Genomic DNA, 21,604 nt, shown 5'->3' on the forward strand with positions numbered 1-21,604 from the left:
CAGCACAGCAGCTAAGGGCAACAGGGGCATTCACACACAGAGGGACACTCGGCTGAGAATATTCTTCTCATGGGGAGCAGGTGTGTATTTCTTAGACACAGCATGTTCTTGTTTTGGTCTGTCTCTAATCCCCTCTCTCTATCGCTCTCTCATAGGAAAGTTTTTAAAAAATGTAAAGAGATTGCACTGTGGAGTAATTAACCCTCATCTTCCTCCTAACCTCCTAATTTCTATTGAAGTAATTAACCCTCATCTTCCTCCTAAACCTCTTAATTTCTATTGAAGTAATTAACCCTCATCTTCCTCCTAAACCTCCTAATTTCTATTTTATTCTACTTTATTTACCTTTTACTTTTAATCCTGCCTGCCTCCTTTTTTTACCCTACAATGTTCAGTGCTTTGAGTACATGATAAAGCGCTCTATAAATAAAATGTATTATTATTATTATTATTATTATTATTATTATTATTATTATTATCTTAACAAATGAAGACCATTTTTTAAAATTGGGTCCTATCTATTTATTTTCACAGCGACACATGGTGCAAATATTACCCTGTGAAATCTGAGACTGCTGCAGAGCTCCTTTGAATAAAACTTGCGCATGTGAGCTGACTGGATCAGGTGGACCATCAGTCTGCTCTGCTCAAGGTTGTCAGGGAGAGCAAGAGTGAAAGCAGGAGCGACTCTGTTCTGTTTCTGGAATCTGTTATAACCACCATTGCAGAAATGGAGGCTTACAGTCATGGACCTGTCCAGCTGGATGCAGAGCAAAGTGGTCAAATACTGGGCTACAGTAAGACTGGGGGTAACCTACTGCCAACTCCTCACCTGCTTTCGGATAGAGACCTTCACTTCCACAGACCCTCCTATGGATTCGGACATGGGCATGAAACAGCAGCTCAGCGCTACAATGCCACCCGCATCCAGGCTGGATTTGAACCGGAAAGGTAAGAGAAGGGGTGTAAAGTGGGAATAGGGGGCTTATGGTCTTATAGGCCATGGTGTTAAGTTAACTATGCTTGTCTGAATTTTATGAATCCGATGATGGTGTTTAACCTGATGTAGGCAAATCTAAGTATGCAAAATATGTCATTGTCAGTTTCTTTTAAACCCATAAAAACTTTGGGTACCACAAATAAGTGTGTCACATGTTCTCTTGTTGCTGGAACAGATGAGACCTTATGTCTTGGTATTTTTGGACTGGCAGACTGGATATCCTTGAGCTGTGCACACCAAACAGTGAGAATGCAAAGCTGCAGTAAAATCCAAATGGGCCTAAATTGGTGCTTTAAATAGACACTCATACAGTACATGAGGAATCTCTGACCCATATATCTGGTGACCCACATATGGAGAAACACACAGGACCTCTTGAGGTTTCACCATGGTTTATTACTGACTTAAATATAATCACTTAGAGCAGGCCATGTTGGTATATCTTTCCTGTTTTTGATATTATATTATTTTAAGATTGCAGGCACAAGGCACTTCCTTTCCCAGAATTGTCCAATTAAAAGAAACTTGAAAGAGACAAATCTGTGAGTTAATCAGTGAGACATCAGTGTACACTAACGTATGTCTAATCTGTGTGCTACTGAGGTAATAGTGCAAATGTATGCAATGTGGATACTTTTATCTGACTGACAGTCTTTGTTTCTGCTGGTACTCACATGGACTGTGCTAGGCAGGCATGTGAGCCTGCTCTCTATACATGATGTAGGTAAGGAAGACTGTAACCAATCTATGTTGTTGTTTTTAGTTTTTATCCTTGCTGTGTATGTCATTGATGGCACTCTATGGCACTCAGATGTTTCACTATCTTCTCTGTTAACGGTGCAGGTAGTCACAGATTAGGAGGTCTACACAGAATATTAAGTATGTCACAGCTGATGTGTGTGTGTAATCTGCAGGCCATATTTCTGCTTGACTGTTAAAACACTATGGTTGGTGGTCATCGGTTATGCTTGGGCATTCCTGTCATTCTTCCTATGCTTTTTGAAGACTTGCCTTATATCCGGAAAATGCAGGTGCATCCTAATGCATGCAGCTGCTGCCTGTTTCTAAATGTGATGTGATGTCAGTGGAACTTCAACCCATCAACCCAGCAGTGACCTTTGCCATGCAAATGATACCAAAAATAGATTTTTGATTGAAACAAATATCTTGCCTCAAATACAAACCAAAACTTCTAGAATTACTAGAAGTGCAAAATGGGTCATTAGTTACTGTTTACTTACAGTAATCTGCTATTGTCTTACCCTCCACTGACTCAACATATGCTGCAATGACTGACTAGTACTGTTGTGTCTGAGGACAGAATAATATATGTCTTTGCGTGTGTGTGTGTGTGTGTGTGTGTGTGTGTGTGTATGCATGCACGTAAACTTGCATACACGCTTGTACTTCCTAGTGTACATTTGTGCACTAGGAAGTCCTCACATCGTACTATTATTAGTCTGGGTATAGAGCACACTCTCCTGCCTTCATTTGTCTAACTGGATGCTTTCATTAGATACTTAAAACGTATCCCCTTAAAAATGCACTTGACCAAAGTGTGTGTGTGTGTCTGTGTGTGTGTTGCTTAAATATATTGTCAAGACATTGTAAATGTTGTTCACTGCATTCAGAGAAAGGAAAAGGAAAAAACAAATACTTTTTGCCAACGTTGGTCTTAAAGTTTTTTCAATGACTGTAACTGATAGTGTACTGTAGTTGGAAATGGTTGTTTTCTGAGGAATATCTACAAAGGTGCGCACAATGCAGGTCCCATTCATTGCAACCATCACTCCTGTGCTACACTGGCACATTACACTACATGAGCAGGATGATAATCATAGTTGAATAAAAGCATTAGCATTTGTAGGGTTTATTATGAGCAGAAAGAAAGAGCTTTCATCATAAACATCAATCTGTTGTAGTTTGGAGGCAATAGAATTTCAAGAAACTGATAATATATCACAAAGGCGCATCACTGCATCCACAGAACAGTAAGCTGGCTATAACCAAGACAGAAAGTGAATCATGACCCACTTACGAGAATTAAAGTATCAGTCTCTATTTTCAGAATCTTTGTAAATAGTACCTTCAAAAATGAAAGAGGTGAGGTGACAGAATATTGCCCTCCTAGCCAGAGTTTCAATGTAAAACTATCTGAGAATGTCCAATTAAATTATTAAAATAGGCAAAAGAAAAAGATTGGATCATATAGTCACATGGAAATCCTATTGAGCTGTTGTGGGATAAGCTTGACCATATGGTTTGGGAAGTTAGATTGGCCCAATCCGAATTTTGGGAGATGCATTAGGTGACATTTCTGCAGCCTAACTCAACACATTGACAACACAAATTCCAAAAATTCTGGAAGACTCTTATCATTGCAAATTGAGGATCCTTCAAACCATTGCAATGCCTTAGCTTATATTTATTTTATTTTTTAATGGGTAAAAATATGAAATGAATTGTGACATGAGTCATTGTAAAATTTTGATCAGTTTATATGTTCTGCCTGGCTTCGAGTCAGTTGAGATTAATCTTCAAATGCTGAACCAGTTTTGTCATCTGCAAATTGTTTAGTTGTAACTGGTCTCAGCTGACTTCTAAATACAACAGTGGTGCTCTCAGTTAGCCAGGTCAAATCCAGCACTGACATAGTGGATTCTCATTTGATAGCAATCACAAAAATCAGCCTAGTACAGGGATAAGCTTTTTCATTTTGCAAGCTAACACATATTTTACATTAAGCATAGACTACAGTTGTTTTCAAATCCCACTGAAGACCAAGTATCCCAGGCCTTTCTAATGTGCTGCTGGCTAAATTTTCCGTCATTGTATCTTAAACAGGCCTAGTAGGAACCAAGGCTGACATTTTTGTGCACTGAAAGTCTGTTGAAAGTGAGGGGAAGGTTAACTGCTCTCTACAGCCATTCATATAGATACCACATCAGTCAGGCCCCAAGTTACAAACATAAATAAGAATAAATAGGCCTAACAATCAGCCTATGTCTAAAAAATAACGACAAAAATGATAGATTATAGATTAGGCCTAACGCATTGTAACATTTCAGTCTTTGATTTAATAGCCTATAGCCTAATTATAAAATAAGATAAGATAATACGGTATAAGTAGGCCTACTTTAATGTCCGTTTAAACACAGGAATTTTCTTGCATTACAACTCAGCAGCATAGAAAGACATTTAAAAAATAACATTCAAATATCAAATAAACAGATACGGCGCGGGTCCGGACAGAATAAACTATAAACTGGTTACAAAGCCCAAGATTCACATGTTGCCAACTAGGCTACATTGTAGTATGAAAGGGTTAACCCAGCCGTCACCACGTGGATGATGCTACATTTGAGGGGAGGATGTGACGCGGCGACATAAACTGTCTTTTTAACGCTGAAACACTGTAGCCAGAGAAAGAACCCAACTTTTGTGGGACCGTCAAACTTCGTTAACAGCAGCAAGACGAAAGGTAATAATGTACTTTTACTTGTAGGCCTACCTTCATTAGTGTACTTTGTAGAGATTAAGTGAACCAACTAACGCTAGAGTAAACGTTTGCGGGTAGGCTGTGTTATTCATTATGTCAGAAAGCCTGATTTGAAATGTTGAGGAATAGCTTGTGTAACTTCATTGGTTTCAGGACTACGGATTTAAAATATTTCGCTTAATGCATAGCACTGTGGCTACATCATATGGAATTTTCTCAAGGTTAGCATACAGATTTGTTTGACTGCTACTCGCTAAGGGCAGCTAACATTACTAAAGGCAGGCTACGACGACACGTTGTCTAGCCTACTCATGCTCAGGATGCATGGTGACGTTTTCCTACGGTTCTGTTAGTTTGCTGTATTGATTACAATCACATCACATCCTTATACAGCAAGCAAGTTGTTTGCTACCGTCATAGCAAATAGAAACGGTCTAACACGTGTGTTTATATTGGGCCTGTGAAGAACATGCATCTTTATGAAAATAGGGGAGTGCACCCCGTAACGTTAGCCTACTTCATAGACATGCATTGTGAAGTGAGCAGTCTGCGCAGATAAAAATGTGCCATCACGCCTCTAAATATAGCATTTTGGAAATGTTGTGACGATGCAGATTTGTGTGTGTGTGTGCGTGTGCAAAGGTTGCACTCCACCCTGATGCAAGTGATTTAGGATGGATGTGCGCTATGTGGGTCAGCAGGCCAGTCGACCAGATTTCAGATATGAATGAATTGCGTCAAAACGGGAGTACCAGGTAGTAGACATGCATTTTTGCCCTGTTTGACACTGGAATCACAATCGGGGTACACCTATTAATGAAGTGCTACTCTTCAAATACAACGGAAAGGTAGATGACAAGCCACCTCATTTGGCTAGTATGAAATAATGTCAGGATCATCAACCTGATAGGGGAGTAGCCTAATCATGTTGTTTTGGCTCAAAATAGGCTACATTATAGCATTTTTGTTGGAAGTTATTGAGCCATGGGCTCTGAAGTGCTGTCAATGTATTTGTTTATTGTAAAGTAGGCATTATCTTATGATATCCAAGCCATGTGCCTTCACGTCACAGCAACTGATGCTAGTTATGCATCCCTGTCTCTGTTCAAAACAATCATAGCCTCACTCTCTCCCTTTCTCCCTTCCCTCAACAGTATGGCTGATTACTTGATCAGTGGAGGCACAGGTTATGTCCCTGAGGATGGACTGTCAGCACAGCAGCTCTTTTCTGTTGGTGATGGACTCACCTACAAGTAAGTGGTACAGATGTCATTGACACCTTTCTGAAGAGAAACCTTTAATCTAAGTGAACCGCTAAGACTGGGAGAGGGTCAGAGCAATGTAATGGGCAACACGTTGCGTTTTAAATTGGCAGATCAGATCAGCAGTCTGTCGCAGACGGACTCAAGGCGGAAGAGCTATGCTCTAGTGGGGACGGTATTACTTACAAGTGAGTAGCCAATGGTCGACTTTATTTCCATCTGTTTACGACACTACACTGTTACCTGCCGCTTGAATGTTCATAGGGGAAGCAAATAATTCTTTCTCCATTCAAACCAGTCCAGTCCACTCAAAATATAATAAATACTACTCAGAGAAGGCAGAAGCCTGGGTGCCCTGTCGGAACATTCAGCAATACATTAGTTGCAAATAAAAGGGGCAGAGCGTAGTCACCTAGGTTGAAGTTCTGATCACTGCTTGCTATCATGTTTGTCTGTGAATGACTTTTGCTTCCAATAGTGATATGATTACATTCTGGCTGTCATGAAGAATCACAGTGCATGTCTTGATACCTGATTCTTTGAGATGATGGTGATTGGAAACCTGATCATATATTAAATGAATTAACACAAAGGAATTCATCATATGATCTCTAATAATTTTCTGCATTCTAATATTCTAAGTTGTCTAACAACACAATAGTTTAGTGGTCAAAATGTTTTGCACATGGAACTCTACAGGTGAATGCTCTATGAGGACTTTGACAGTGAATGCTTTGACTTGGTGTCATTCTGATTGTTTTCTTCAGTTGCTGACCATTTGTGTCCAACTCCTATTCCTGTCAAACTAACAAATATAGTTTTACTGACTAACCACCTACATATTGTTTTCCTTTGGTCAATAACTTAAGTGTACAGTGCTGTAGCTGCAAATCCATCGTAAAGATGCATCAAATGCATGTTGGTAAGCATTCATATAATGTATATTGTAGGATTTAAAAAGTTTAAAATGATCATGGTATGCATTTGGAAAGGGTGGGTGGGAGATGTGTGGGGGTGGGGGTGGTTGCAAATGAATCTTCAGATCTCTGTTGGAAGATCATTGACTGAGGGTAGGATGTAATTTATAGTGCACAGGGTTAATTGAGCATGTGCCACTGTGTAGTGGATGTCAGGCCGGGCTGTAATGAATTCCACACCGGGACAGAATGCTTGGCACATGACTGTCCTGAGGCTCTGTCATGTGAGGCCCTTGGGCTGAGTGTGGGGGTGGGAGGTAGGAGGTAGGCCCAGGTTCTGTGGAATGGTGTATGTGATGGGATCATAATCATTTTTGACACAAGTGCATGACACTACTCCCACATACTGCACAGCCTTTCTTGCATAACCATATGTGTTCACACTAGCATGTAGAGAGAGAGAGTATTTCCTATCCTGGTTCAAGTTCACACTACTGTGTTATTGCAGAGGGAATGCAGCAGATCTGTCTCACTGATCTTTTCACATCAGCATGAAAGAAATACCTGGCCCAGGAGAATTGGAAGTCTAACAGTAGTTCAGATTGTCCAGTAGAAGGATTGTCCTGTAATCTGGTTTCCGGATACATTTACTACATCAGGACTCTGTGTGTACAAGCGGATTTGGTAGCAGCCAGGTGGCACTGCCCATGCACAAAATAGCCCACCAGCTGGTAGTATTAGGCTATTTCAAGAAAAGTAGGCAAAATACTGGTCCCTTTAGACATCAGTCTCATTGGCACATAACTGGTTCATATTAGATGTATTTCCTCATGTAAATTAGGTTATAAATTGACCTGAGAAAGTAGATTCTAAATGTCTTAATGAATTTGCCAGGTAGATGTATGTAAATTCCGAATGTCACTAAATATACAGAAGAAGGAAACACTCATGTCATTATAGGGTTCAAATGTCATTATAGGGTTGATCCATAAAGCATATGAGTAGCCTTCAATGAAGAATCTTTGGGCAAGGCTACTTAAAAAAAATGGTAACAAATGAATTGTTTTGGTTTCCCATACTTGTGCAATTTCCATTCTTCTGCAAATAGTGGTGCACAGTTCACTACAGTCAGTATGCCTCCAGTAAGTCATAGGTCCGGTATCCTGACAAGTCAATAATCTTTGGGCAAGGTTACTTGAATAGTAATTTGACTAACATTTCTGTTTTTGTGTGCAAATGGATTTCAATTATTGGGCCAATAGTGATTGCACAATTCACTACTCAATTGTCTCCTATAAGATTAGAACTTGTGGCATTTTTGGTATGCTGACAAGTAAATAAACCATAAGTTGGTTATATAGACTGTACAGCAGGCAATGTTTGAGGCATACCAGTTGGATTTACATCTAGACTCCACTACAATATACACTTTATTTCTACTTGTCCAAAGTCTTAAAACCTATGGCATTTTGACAGCATTTCATCACACTTACAAAAACATTTCCTGATTTATTTATAATGAAACTGGTGGCCTGCTCATGTAAGTACGGACACACCCCTGTGCGTTCAGCTTGCAAAGCAGTCTTATTTTAGGCCCTGTCTGCCCACTTTCTGTGGAGGAGGAAAGCATACTGTGCTCTCAATGTGGTCAGGGAGCCCCCCCTCTTTCCTCTCTGTCTGTCTGTCTTCTAAAACTCCCTCCTTTTCTTTCTTTCTCTTGCATGAGCCACCATTCTGTCCTTTGTCACATGCTGTCTGTTTTCTTTCTTTGTGGTTCCCTGTACAGCTGACTTTCCATGCTGGCACTTCTCCCTGCCTTATTTCCCTATTCCCTCCATCTGCCTCTCTCTCAGGGTCACTGTTAAATAAACTAGGGCCTATTCCTCCAGTCTACGTTCACACCCATTTGCCAAACCACACAGTGAGCCTCCCATCTGATTGAGGAGCAGGCTAACCACTGTGGTCACACTCCAGCCTGCATTGTTTATATATCCAGTCTGACTGCAACTACATTCCCCATGAGTTGTTTTGTTATATATCCAGTCTGACTGCAACTAAATTCACCCATTCCCCATGAGTTGTTTCAGACACAGCAGTTTGAATATGTAGTCTAAATGTCAATTTAAGAACAGAAGGCCTAGTTATCCAATACTCAGTTACACTGTCACACTGTAGGCTATAGTGACTAGTTTAACTATAGGAGTAGTTATATGAAATCATGTGATTACTAATTATAGTGTAAGTATAGTGTTTTACATGTTTGAGTGACCTACTTCAGCTTGTGGACGATGCTGTTTCATGACGGGGCGCTTAGATCCACGTATGTGTCTGGTGGTTCTCTTATCTGTACTCCTCCTCTCTTTCAGCGACTTTCTGATTCTGCCTGGATTTATAGACTTCAGTGCTGATGACGTGGTAAGCATCCTGCTTGTGCTTTATAAACTTGAGTCCTTTAATGATATTGGAAAAGCGCATACACACCACATATTACTTTGACCTTTGAACTATTCATGTCATGCGGTTTGGGGACTCTGGTTTGCTTATGATCAATAGAGCTGAATTAGGCAAATGTTCACAAACAACTAGCTGCCATCTGGGGAGCCATAGCATTACCACATTCAAATCAAAATGGCTGCCTGCAGTCTCGCCTTCCAAATCTCTTTTGCTCTCTCACTGTGGATCTTTATTTTTGTCTTTGGTCCCATGTTGCCTCATTAGTACATTGATTTGGTTGGTTCTTTTTGTGTCTTTTTTTTTTTTTTTTAAATTCGGCTCATTATAATTTCACTTGGAGGGGGTGATGACACCATTCTAGCCTGAAGCCTAAACCTGGTCTCCATGTGTTTTGCTGTGTCCAGCATTTGTTAAAGTTTAAAATCATCCAAATGTGATTCTATTCAAATGACATCAGATCAAGTATGGTGATACAAACCTCAAGCACATGTAAGTGAGCAAGTGCTCATCACAAGCCCCTACTCACAGGAGCACATTTAGGCACGCAGAGCAGAAATTCTCTCATGATGAAGCTTTTCCACGTGCAGATATGGTCCTGTGCAGTCATACCTCGTGCTCAAGTTTGTAGCAAATTAAATGGCATAATTAGATTATTTGCTAAAAAGCACTTGTATTCAATATGTAAAGTCCAAAAGTGTGTGTGTGAGCGACAGATTCCTCCTTTATCCTCCTTTCACTTTTGTGCTTATTAATTATTATTTGTGCTCATCATGTGAACAGGTACTGAGGGAGGTGCTCAGATTTTTTTGAATGAATAAATGGAGTAATATAGTCCAAATATTTTAAATTATGCATGTTTTTACAGAATTAAACTCACTGGTGACGGCCGACCAGTATTGACCCGCGGGTCAGGCGGGTAGGATGTGTAGATAATATTGCGGGTTGTGCGCGGATCGGGTCAAAATCGTTGGATAGCAAAGTGAGCTATATCCATGAAAATAGCCATGCGCAGAAGTAAGATTTCCACCTCCTCTCTCTGTCTCAAATACACATGGACAAGATTTCCACCTCCTCTCTCTGTCTCAAATGCACATGCACATTGGACATGAAAATACTCCATAGGAGGGGACAAAGCTTATCCACACAATCAATTAAATTTGATTCTAATTATCCAGATGATGGCCTAAAAGACGCGTCTATTTAATAAAACGCCTGATGTAAGCGAACACTACTCCATGATATGGATGCAACCACTTTACTCATCATTAAAATTGGCAATTGGTGGGTCGGGTTGGGTTCAGGTCGATGTTTAACGCATATTTTGTTTGGTTGGGCAGGGCAGATTAGATCTCCAATGGGTCATAAAAACCCCGACCCACGCATACTACTCCCATTCTTTTTAGACATTCAGTAATAGTCTGCCCTCTTGTGGAGAAATCGACACACATCAAAATCTAAGAACTGAATTTGCTGAAATTATGACATGGTAGAGTTGCTGCTAAAATGAATATTTTACTCTGTAGGATCTCACATCTGCTTTAACCAGAAAGATCACACTGAAGACACCACTCGTTTCATCGCCAATGGACACAGTTACGGAGTCCTCAATGGCCATAGCCATGGCGGTAAGGGCCTCTTCGTGTGTGTGTGTGTGTGTGTGTGTGTGTGTGTGTGTGTGTGCGCGCGTGCGTGTTTGCTGTGTCTGCTAGAAATGGCTTCCTCTAATGGCTGAATTGTTTTCTAGCTGATGGGGGGCATTGGTCTTATCCATCACAACTGCACTCCAGAATTTCAGGCCAATGAAGTTCGCAAAGTGAAGGTGAGATTGTGTTTTTAAAGATTATAAACAGATTACAATGCCTTTACATTCATGAGTTCCTGCTGAAGCTCTAAAACTCTAGCAGATCTTCACATATTGGTGTACTTTTTTGTGTGCTTGTCTTACTGATGAGGCACAAGCTTGAGTGCTTTTATGTCTGTGGATAAGATTTCAACCATGCTAAAATCTCTATCTATCTACTCTCTATCTATCTCTCTGTCTCTGTCTGTCTCTATCTATCTCTCTGTCTCTGTCTGTCTCTATCTATCTCTCTGTCTCTGTCTGTCTCTATCTGTCTGTCTGTCTGTCTGTCTGTCTGTCTGTCTGTCTGTCTATCTCTCTGTCTCTCTGTCTGTCTGTCTGTCTGTATCTATCTATCTGTCTCTCTGTCTCTATCTATCTCTCTGTCTCTGTCTGTCTCTATCTATCTCTCTGTCTCTGTCTGTCTCTATCTATCTCTCTGTCTCTGTCTGTCTCTATCTATCTCTCTGTCTCTGTCTGTCTCTATCTATCTCTCTGTCTCTGTCTGTCTCTATCTATCTGTCTGTCTCTGTCTGTCTGTCTGTCTGTCTGTCTGTCTGTATCTATCTATCTGTCTCTCTGTCTCTATCTATCTCTCTGTCTCTGTCTGTCTCTATCTATCTCTCTGTCTCTGTCTGTCTCTATCTATCTCTCTGTCTCTGTCTGTCTCTATCTATCTGTCTGTCTGTCTGTCTGTCTGTCTGTCTCTATCTATCTCTCTGTCTCTCTGTCTCTCTGTCTCTGTAGAGGTTTGAGCAGGGATTCATCACAGACCCAGTGGTGATGAGCCCACTCCATACAGTGGGTGATGTGTTTGAGGCGAAGGTACGCCATGGCTTCTCCGGCATCCCCGTCACAGAAACGGGCAAGATGGGCGGCATATTGGTGGGCATCGTCACATCACGAGACATTGACTTCCTGTTGGAGAAGGACCATGGCAAGCCTTTGTCTGAGGTATGTTTGCCTACATGTCTGCTTTGGGGTTGTGATATTTGTGTGTGTGTGTGTGTTTGCTCTTATGACGTGTTTTTTTTTCTCCAGGTGATGACTAAAAGAGAAGAACTTGTTGTTGCTCCAGCTGGTGTCACTTTGAAAGAAGCAAATGACATACTTCAGCGCAGCAAGAAAGGTAACTATTTAACCGTCCAGGTTAATGAAAAACCTAAATCCCAAATCATTTGTCTGTAAATAATTGAATATCCATGTTATGGTTTATTCATTTATCCTGTATGTTTTGTTTTTTTTGTTTACTGTGAATTAATATGAAATGATCAAAACTGAAATAGGTTTAAGAGCTTGATTGCTAACAGACATCTGTGTTTCCATTTAGGCAAGCTTCCCATTGTGAATGACAAGGATGAGTTGGTAGCCATCATAGCTCGCACTGACCTGAAGAAGAACAGGGACTACCCACTGGCCTCCAAAGACTCGCGCAAACAGCTGCTGTGTGGTGCTGCCATCGGAACCCGCGAAGACGACAAGTACCGCCTAGACTTGCTGGCCCAGGCTGGAGTGGACGTGGTAGTGCTGGTGAGGAGGATTATGATCTGTGGAAGCCATCCTTAGGCCAGTCAAAATACCAACTAGAAGCCTTTATTACCAGGCTTGTGCTCTAATAATAGATTTGTGAATGTTAAGTTTGTCATCGCCACTGGGAGGGATCCAGTCACAGAATTCTATGCCAAATGAATCATTGATAACTAACTTTGAGCTGATAACGCACATTGAGCTGCTGACTCATTTGTCCAGTAATCTCTTGTAGTAATCTCAAACTACAAATTAGCATTATGGAATAATTCTTTGTATGTTATACATATGTATATGTTGTCTCTTACTGATATTATGACATAAATAAATAGAACAGCTCTGAACATTTGTACCAATTCTTATGGCATTGCCAGCTCTGTTCATTTACAGTGTTGATGTTTTTATTTTTTTTATCAGTGTAGGTTGGACCTCAATCTGCAAACTTCTTTTGAATGACACTTAGACAAATGATAAACGCTGCTAGATATGTAGATATGTAGCGCTGTTCAACTGCTGACTACCTTGCCTCTCTTAGGATTCTTCCCAGGGCAACTCTGTGTATCAGATCAACATGATTCACTACATTAAGCAGAAACATCCAGAACTGCAGGTGGTTGGGGGGAATGGTGAGTGTTTTGCCTGTTAAGAATGGTTATGATGTGTTACCAATGCCTCTGTGTTAGGAGTGCGTCTATATGAAGTCATTTCTCCTCCTGTCTCTTGTGAAGTGGTGACTGCTGCCCAGGCAAAAAACCTGATTGATGCTGGTGTGGATGCCTTGCGAGTGGGAATGGGTTGTGGTTCCATCTGCATCACCCAGGAAGGTCAGTAAGGGGCCCCCGTGTTCACTAGCACAGGAGCTGATGTGAGGCCAGGTGGAGGGTGGAGAGAACGGAGTTCAAATGAAGAGTGGCTGATTGCTATGCATGTTATTCCATCCATACATATGCCCACTGACCGACTGACCTTTCTTTTCCCAGTAATGGCCTGTGGGCGGCCACAAGGCACCTCGGTGTACAAAGTGGCTGAGTACGCCAGACGTTTTGGTGTCCCCATCATCGCAGACGGTGGCATTCAGACTGTGGGCCATATAGTGAAGGCTCTTTCTCTTGGAGCATCAACAGGTCTTTGTTCTTTGAATGATGTATATCTTTAATTTCGTTGTAACCTAATTGTTACATTTACACCATTGCATTGCACTCTAGTCAGTTGACCTCTTGACCTCTGCCACCAACAGTGATGATGGGCTCTTTGCTGGCTGCCACTACTGAAGCCCCGGGTGAGTACTTTTTCTCAGACGGTGTGAGACTGAAGAAGTACAGAGGGATGGGCTCTTTGGACGCCATGGAGAAGAGCACCAGCAGTCAGAAGCGCTATTTCAGGTCTGAACACATTGAAGAATCATAACTCTATGTATTGGGCATGATGAGTGCTTCCAAATGTCATTTATGGTTGATTGTGATCTTTGCTGTGTGGCAGTGAGGGTGACAACGTTAAGGTGGCCCAGGGCGTATCGGGCTGTGTGCAGGATAAAGGCTCCATCCACAAATTTATTCCTTATCTTATTGCTGGCATTCAGCACGGCTGCCAGGATATTGGCGCCAAAAGCCTGTCTGTACTACGGTGGGTATCTGTTTGGGTTTTCCATGGTTTCTATTTGAGAAGGAAGAAGAGAGGCTTGAGTCTAACTGGCCTTGTTTTCTTTCTGGCTTCCCCATGCAGCTCCATGATGTACTCCGGAGAGCTCAAGTTTGAGAAGAGGACGATGTCCGCCCAGGTGGAGGGAGGAGTGCACGGTCTCCACTCGTAAGTCAGCAGGGAGTCTGTGGAGCGCTAGGGGCATCAGGAGTTTGAGGGCTAACTGGGGGCAGTAGTGACCTAGCCTTTGGTTCTGCTGACCACTTTAGCACTATTCTAACCCCTTTCTGAAGCCAGTAACATCATTAGCTTTGGCATGGATGTATTATTATTCAGCTGACCAAAGTAAAGCAGCTCAGTAGAACACATTTGTATGTAGTCTTCATCCACAGTGAAATCTCTCCTCTGTTTGTCTCTCTGCCTGGTCTGTAGGTACTCTTTTGTACCATGTAAGTACATGCTAAGCTTGTAGTCAAGAGTCCTAAACATGGTTGCTGTAGTGATATGCCCCAGTAGGTTGGGAGGAATTCAGTCGCCACATTAACATGCCCTGACGAGAATAGGCCTGGTCTCTCCTTTCGGAACTCTCCCTTCAAGATGTTGACCCACCAGGCCTCTTTGCACGATTTGACTAGGTTGTCCTTCACGATTTGACCTTCAGGTCTGAACGGATCAGCTGTATGCTAATATGGTGACCAGTTGCTGTAGACTGAGCGAGTGGCATATGGATTTGTTTTGATCTGTATCCAGTGTTGTGGGTTTTGAAATGTAACCGTTGTGTTCACAGTTACGAGAAGCGACTGTACTGAGACTGAGACTGAAGTGAAGAGATGTGTGAGGGAGGCGCCTGATGTCCCTACTGCAGCAGCGACCAAACGCAAACGATGTATCTGACCAAACCTCATCTGATCCATAGAGTCCACTCCACAGACCTCCCTGTTCCTCTCATTGTCCCTCACTAATGGGATGGTAGGACCGAGGGACCCCCTTCTGAACATATGGGTTTTGCACTAGATGGGGCACCAGGGTTTACACAAAACAGTCCCAGTTAACATTGAACTAGTGAGATCTTGTTTCTGTGCGTGTGTGAGTGTGCGTGCACAAGAGTGTGTGTGTGTGTGTGTGTGTGTGTGTGTGTGTGCACTTGTGTTTGTTATGGTGGTGATAATCACATTGAATATGGCCTTTCTGGTTCTTGTGAAGTGGTTTCTAGTCTCTGAAGCCACAATGAGACGCTGCACCATTATCAGCAGTTCCAATTCTCCATTGCCAACAAACATCCAGATGTCCACTCAATGCCCAAAGAGCGTCACAGTACCTCTCATGTATAATGGCAAATTTAATGTTTTGTAGCCATCAGTTATAACACATGGAGCAGTTTTGTACCCATCAAATTTTCTTTTTGAAATTTCAAAATGTGTATGTTCCAACATCTTGATGTGTATATCTAACTCATGGTGTCTTCCTCACCATGTTTCGTATCACCAATTCTGTGATGGCCCAGGTCAAGGGTATTGTCGATGTATAAGCTTACGTTTTGTATTGGTATGCCATACCCATCAAAGAACCTTTAAGCCAAATGAATAGTCATTCTTTCTTAGAATATAATGAAGATTTGTTCGGTGTACTGTGTCTGCTTATTTTAAGGTTTGGGACCAGAAGCTAAATCTAGCTTTGTTTTTCTGGGATAGTTCTCACCCTAAGGTGTCTGACAATCGAGAATCTCCTGACTGGAATTTTCTGAACGTTATTCCCGACTGATGAAGGAGAGACTGTGGCTGCATGAGGGTTTTGATATGCATGCTCTCTTAATTGATGATTTTTTTTATATATAGCTATATCATGGCTGTATTTGTACTACACTTTTTACTCTAAACCTACAGCTGATGTGTGTATGTATTTATCATGCTCTAACTTGACATCCAAGCCCGTCAGGAAGCATCAGGAGTTACCAGTCACATAACAGTATTTTGTTCATTATTAACTTCTAGTATGTATTTGTCTTGCGTTGTTACTCTTGCATTGGCCTATGTGTTGCCGTTAATATGCCTTGAAATAGAGAATCAGATGCAGAATGCTGAGGTCAGAAGTCTTCTATCTAAACAAGCTTCGATACAGCCATTGTTTGCTCAGTACTTGTCACAGGTTGATGGTTAAACATTTTTGATGCATAACATTGGGTCTTTTGAAGTGTGCTTCATAGTCTTCACTTTCTGTGCATCTTGCATCTTGGGTGTAGTGCCCACTGCATTGGAGAAAATGCAGGTTTTGCTGCGAATATTACCTCATCCTCAGACACGCAGTGGTTGATCATTGTTGTACTATATGTTCATGTACATGATGTGTGAAGATGATGCAAATAACAGATGTTTGTTGCTAGTTGAAGGTTGCATCATGGTCAAAAATCTCTTGACACGTGAATATTCAACACAATATTTAGCTTACATTCAAATTGCTTATGCTGTCAAACATTGTTGTCAAATAAATTGAAAAAATAAAGTTTATCACAAAGGATAGATTGGAATATTTTTCATTTTATTCTATTGTAATTAAGCAATTAGTTGTCATCGCTGATATCCTTTCTATATAGCATTTCACCAACAGATTTATAAAATAACATGCACACTAAAAATGTAGAAATTCACATCTTTGTTAATGTTTTGCTAAAGAATATGGGGGGTAGTACAAATTTTGGCAGATACATAGCTTAGCACATTACTTGTATTCAAAGGTATAACCCGTCTGAGTACAATCAATGCAATCTAGCAGCCTCTTTTTGACAGCATGTTCCTAATGCCACCAGAGGGGGGCAATACAATACTGCTACGAAATACTGTGCATCTCTTCTATAGGGCAAAGCGGATGTCTCATCAAGCAGTACGAAATCATACAAAACTGAAATTAAATGGTTTTACCTGTAATATGCATTATATATGTATATTTATATAAAATTTGATAATACCTTTCAATTCTATTTAAATGGATTAACATTTCAGTAGTTATTCAGTCACAGTATTCTTTCTTTATGTAGAATATAAAATGTTTTATACAAACAGGCTTACAATTATCAACAATATCACTTATCTGAAACTTTCCAAAAAGTTTACAAATCTCTGCATCACACAGTTTTACATTTTACAAACTTTACAAAATCAGCCCTGACTTCCAGAACTCTGGCACTTCATGCACCTATAAGTCACTTACATGAGTCCTCCTATCTGGACAATATACAGCTTTATTTATTAACCTGCAAAAATTCCTCGGATATTGATTGTGGCTTAGATTTTTTAGCTTTGGGCTCATTGACTTAAAAATCATCTTAAGGTCAGAAGTATCTCCTCATTAGAACGAATGGACAATACTAAGAGATGCTCTGTACCGACCTAAGACAATCGCAAATACACTCTAAGCTTAATATCCTTGTCAAAATCAGTGTTTCACAACAGAATATTAGTTTACATTAACGTTGAATAGACAAGCTAGACTGCACTATGAAAAGTAGACACAATGCACCTTTGATTTGGCTAGTCTTCATTCAGCAACACAAAACTGTCCATCATTCCAATATCAATCCTTGCTTTAGCACTTTAGACAGTAGATCATCAGCCTGTTGATTTCACTTCTACATTACCGTATTTATACTTACAAGGTTTATAAATCTGTGCTTATTTATGTCAGTGTACATATTGGAACCTATATACTTTACAAGTCAATAGTTTCACTACAGATGCTCAGCGCATCTATCTGTCTGCACACACTTTTGAATTCCTCCTGGACTGTCTGGTCCAGCTCCGAGCGTTGGTCCAAACTCTCCTGCGAAACCAAGTCCAGATTACGGTACTGTCTCTGGTGGTCAGAGGGCAGCATGCGGCCTGAGCTGCCACTGAGGGAGGACGGCCGGGGATTCGGCTCTGGACTGGAGCAGAGGACTAAGGAGGAGTCGGCCAGGGAGGGCCTGCACAGAGAAGACGTGCTGGAACTTCCTCGCCAGCCCTCGGGGGACGAACAGCAGGACGACGTGGCGGGAGAAAGGGAAGGGGGGGGCGGCAGGCTCACCCCCGAGGCCTCCTTTGGCTCACGGCTGGGGAGAGAAGCCTGAGGGAGGATCTCCACGCAGGACGCTGTCCGGAAAAGACCTGGGTCTGAGGGGAGACTCTCCCTGAGTGGCAGGGTGCAGCTGGACTGGGCTATCAGGGTGCCGCGCGGGTCCAGGGACTGGTCACAGAAGCTGAAGGGCCTGAGAGGACTGAAGAGGCTCATGGGAAAGAGGTCCTCACTGAAGAGAGCCTCGTCAATGCTGCGACGCAAGTTGATGGGGGATGGAGGTCGCAGGTCCGTTGTGGAGTCACTGGCACAGGATGACTCCCTTGTGTCAGGAATGGCATCAGGTTGGTCAAGGTCAAAATCTCGATAGGCCAGGGCACGGTTGCTATGATATAATAGGTCCAGCCCATTTAGACTGTTTCCCAGTCGCTCATCAACCAGGGAATACAGGGGGAGACACTCTGTCTCCCCATGGCCAATGGTATCACAGATGGCTAGCTTTTCTTGCTGGTTCAAGGTCCAGTGGTAGGTCCCTGGAAGGATGGGAGATTTGGCAGCCAGTAATTCTGTCCAGCAGTTTCCAGGCTGTGGCAGGTGGTCAGAGCAGTAAACAGGCTGTGCTACCACCAGGGCCAGGGCGAGGCATACTCCAGCCTCACAAATCCGACAGCTGAGCTGGAAAGACCACCAGGGCCAGGGCTTGAACACCTCTGGACCACCAGCAAAGCCCAATGCGTGAAGCATGGCATAAAGCTGCAGGCCGGCACAGGCTAGTGACAGAGCGGCAGAGAGCAGGACGGCTGCGGCAGAGAGCTCCCATTCACGGCTCTCTGCAAAGGGACAGCGGTTGTAGCGCTCCGCTGGAGTCGGGGAGGTGTTGTTGAGGTGGTATATGTGCTTGGAGTCGGCGCGCACGTAACAGTAGAACACAAAGTAAGCGGCCGACAGAAACGAGGCCAGGACTACGAAAGCCCCTCTGGAGACCAGGGAGAGGAAGAGGCAGAGCGGCGCCCCCTGCTGGTCTGTGCCGAGCAGGGTCATGGGGCCAAACGCGGCAGTGAAGTGGAGCAGCACCAGGCAGGCTAGAAAGCACGGCCTCTGGAAGGCTGAGTAGGAGAGCTGCATCCTGGAGCGCATGGAGAGCAGTAAGAAGACCAGGCCGAACGCCGCAGTCAGGCAAGGGAAGGGAGCTTCGTACAGCCACAGAGACGCCTCAGCGGAGCCTAGTCTCCCCTGGTGCCCGTAGGCGTCGTACAGCAGGGCAAAGGCCCTGGTGCTGCCAGCCGCCAACAGGAAGATGCTGACCAGAGCAAAGTAGCCACATCCTGAGGGGCAACGCAGCGGCAGACAAAGCAGGTTTAGGGCTGAGGCGAGGGTGACCAGAGAGAACACCCCGCCCAGACCATAAATATGTGCCTCCCAAGCCAGTCCCCAAGTTGCCATGGCACTGTTCCAGTCAGAGTGGAGAGCTACAAACATTGGTGAGGCTGGCACAAGGAGAGAGTTACTTGATTGGTTGTAGACGAATGTGGTGGTGTTTGCAGGGTCCTTGTGACTCGGAAATATGGGGGGCCAGTTGTCAGTGGTATTGCAGATTCCTGACCGCTCCATATTGCAGTCTGGGAGTAGAGACATGTCTGTGGGAGCTGGACCAGTTCCCCAGTCCTCCGTTGATGAGGGTGTGACTTCTGAAAAACAAGAGATGTCTGGCTTAGTCATTACACACCCAAAGGGTCTTGTCTTTATCATACAAAGCTGGCTGTTACATGTTGCTGTGTGTAGAAACAATAACATGTCGACCACAGGGTGTTTTCAAAGCTGTGTCACTCATGATAATGTCTGCTTGGGGGGAAAAGCTGGTACCATGCCAGGTCTCTGAAAGTATGTTCATTTCTGCGTTAATCCGCAATAAAAGTGAGGCTCTGCAAGTGGCAGGCTCGTGCTGAGCAGGGGACAGAAGTGGAGAGAACAGAGGGGGAGCTGCCAGGGATCACGCTGCACTTATTCCTGACAACATTCTGCCAACATCTGCTGTTTCCATCCAGAATTACGATGGTGTCTTGCATGTCACTGAGCAGCGTGGGAGGAAGTGGCCATCTTTACTCCCTGTGGCTTGGCTCTGAAACTTAAGGGTGTTACATCAATCTTCTGAGACCTATGTTAAAATGGCCTGAGCTGTGTGTGTTTAAGGTTGCTCTGTGAATGGGTGCCTGCTGGCCAGTCCACAAATATCACACAACCTCACACACACACACACACACACACACATGCTCTTTTGTGTAAATCATCTTCTGCATGTGGATGATCTGTAGTTTCTATGTTTCTGGTTTCTAGTATCACGGAAACACCACAAATAAAGTTTATCACTGTAAGGGACACACAAATGCCCTATTTCAAATCTTAGTTGTCCTCACATGCTCACATGCCACCGTGTCCATGGTTTACAGGAGAGATGCAGGATGAAGGAAGGGCTCAATGTCACTGAGTAGATGACCCTTATTAACCAGATTGTGCTTAGATTTCTCGCTCTCATTCCACCTGTTAAACCATCAAGCATTCTTAAAAGAGTTCTCTTCCGCCTCTTCTCTTCCACCTGAGGCAAAGACTAAGGACTGAGGCCACTGCATACTTCACAGTTAACATACTTCATGCAATGGTGCTATATATTCCCAAATCTTTCTCCCACTTTTGAAAATGAACAAATGGTAAATTAATTATGCTTGTCTTATTTGTGTGCCACAGAGGGGAGAGTTGGGGGGGGGGGTTAGGACTATTCTAAGGGCCCAGCACTGCCTGGGGGCTCTCAGAGAGCCCCTCAATAATACTATATATCATCGGGGGGGGTGGGGGGGGCACATTGTCATAGGGCCCACATTTTCTAGCAGCACCCCTGTCTTTGACTATTAGCAGACAACTTCCTTCCACACCCTTCTCTGCATGCAAGGCATTGTTTATGTTCTTGAAGGGCCTCTTTTGAGCTCCCGATTCCTATAGGCAGCTTTTGTTCTTTTTTATCCTTCCTGAGGCCAGTCTGACCAAAAATACTCCATCTGGGCGTTGGTCAGCCACAGCATTAAATTGTTGCATGTTACTTTAGAGGCGACCATATGCATGTATGTGTGTATGCACGCAGCACACCCTTTGGAAAATAAATGAATGTCTCTGTCTGTTATTGTTGTTCCTCCCCCACTCGGTGTGATTAATGTGATGAGGTTTCCTGAAGAGGGTGTGTCTTACTGTTCATTAGCCAGCCAAAGAGACGTCCCTCTCTCTAATCAGGAAACCACAACACCAAACTGCACCCTGACGAGTGCTCCTCAGATCCCAGGGAGTCGGGCTAGGCTGCTGTGTGCCCTTTAATAGGTTGTTAAACACATAACTCAGCCACATCCTGCAGAGAGACAACTGTCAGCAGTGGTCGGC

At 42.9% G+C, this 21,604-nt stretch overlaps 2 protein-coding genes across 6 annotated transcripts in view; one reads left to right on the forward strand and one right to left on the reverse strand.

Annotated features, from left to right (window-relative positions):
- Positions 1-16,653, forward strand: impdh1b (IMP (inosine 5'-monophosphate) dehydrogenase 1b). 5 transcript variants are annotated; one of them, XM_042078670.1, is made up of 17 exons: positions 5-80; positions 535-951; positions 5,654-5,752; positions 5,875-5,949; positions 9,045-9,093; positions 10,656-10,757; positions 10,877-10,951; positions 11,720-11,926; positions 12,014-12,101; positions 12,303-12,502; positions 13,035-13,125; positions 13,228-13,323; positions 13,480-13,623; positions 13,737-13,881; positions 13,979-14,122; positions 14,222-14,305; positions 14,925-16,653. In XM_042078670.1, exons 2-17 carry the CDS (start codon positions 731-733, stop codon positions 14,944-14,946), a joined length of 1,842 nt encoding a protein of 613 aa, XP_041934604.1. In that variant the 5' UTR covers positions 5-80; positions 535-730; the 3' UTR covers positions 14,947-16,653. The 5 variants fall into 5 exon arrangements, with proteins under 5 accessions (XP_041934603.1, XP_041934604.1, XP_041934605.1 ...); XM_042078671.1 differs by lacking the exon at positions 5,875-5,949 and having other exon boundaries at positions 6-80; XM_042078672.1 differs by lacking the exons at positions 5-80; positions 535-951 and adding an exon at positions 4,325-4,481.
- Positions 16,654-21,604, reverse strand: part of prrt4b (proline rich transmembrane protein 4b) — a 17,094-nt gene continuing 12,143 nt past the window's right edge. Inside the window, exon 4 of the mRNA XM_042078668.1 lies at positions 16,654-19,869. Coding sequence (XP_041934602.1) covers positions 17,840-19,869 — 2,030 coding nt within the window. The 3' untranslated portion in view covers positions 16,654-17,839. The remainder of the gene's footprint in view (positions 19,870-21,604) is intronic.

This window comes from Alosa sapidissima, chromosome 22, assembly GCF_018492685.1.
Source record: "Alosa sapidissima isolate fAloSap1 chromosome 22, fAloSap1.pri, whole genome shotgun sequence".
Classification (NCBI taxonomy): Eukaryota; Metazoa; Chordata; class Actinopteri; order Clupeiformes; family Clupeidae; genus Alosa; species Alosa sapidissima.

Excerpts from the sequence above, each read along its gene's own strand:
- impdh1b (XM_042078669.1), top strand. The coding sequence starts at position 731 with ATGGAGGCTTACAGTCATGGACCTGTCCAGCTGGATGCAGAGCAAAGT. Across the intron at positions 10,758-10,876 it reads CAATGGCCATAGCCATGGCG|CTGATGGGGGGCATTGGTCT; the intron begins GTAAGGGCCTCT and ends ATTGTTTTCTAG. Across the intron at positions 10,952-11,719 it reads ATGAAGTTCGCAAAGTGAAG|AGGTTTGAGCAGGGATTCAT; the intron begins GTGAGATTGTGT and ends CTGTCTCTGTAG.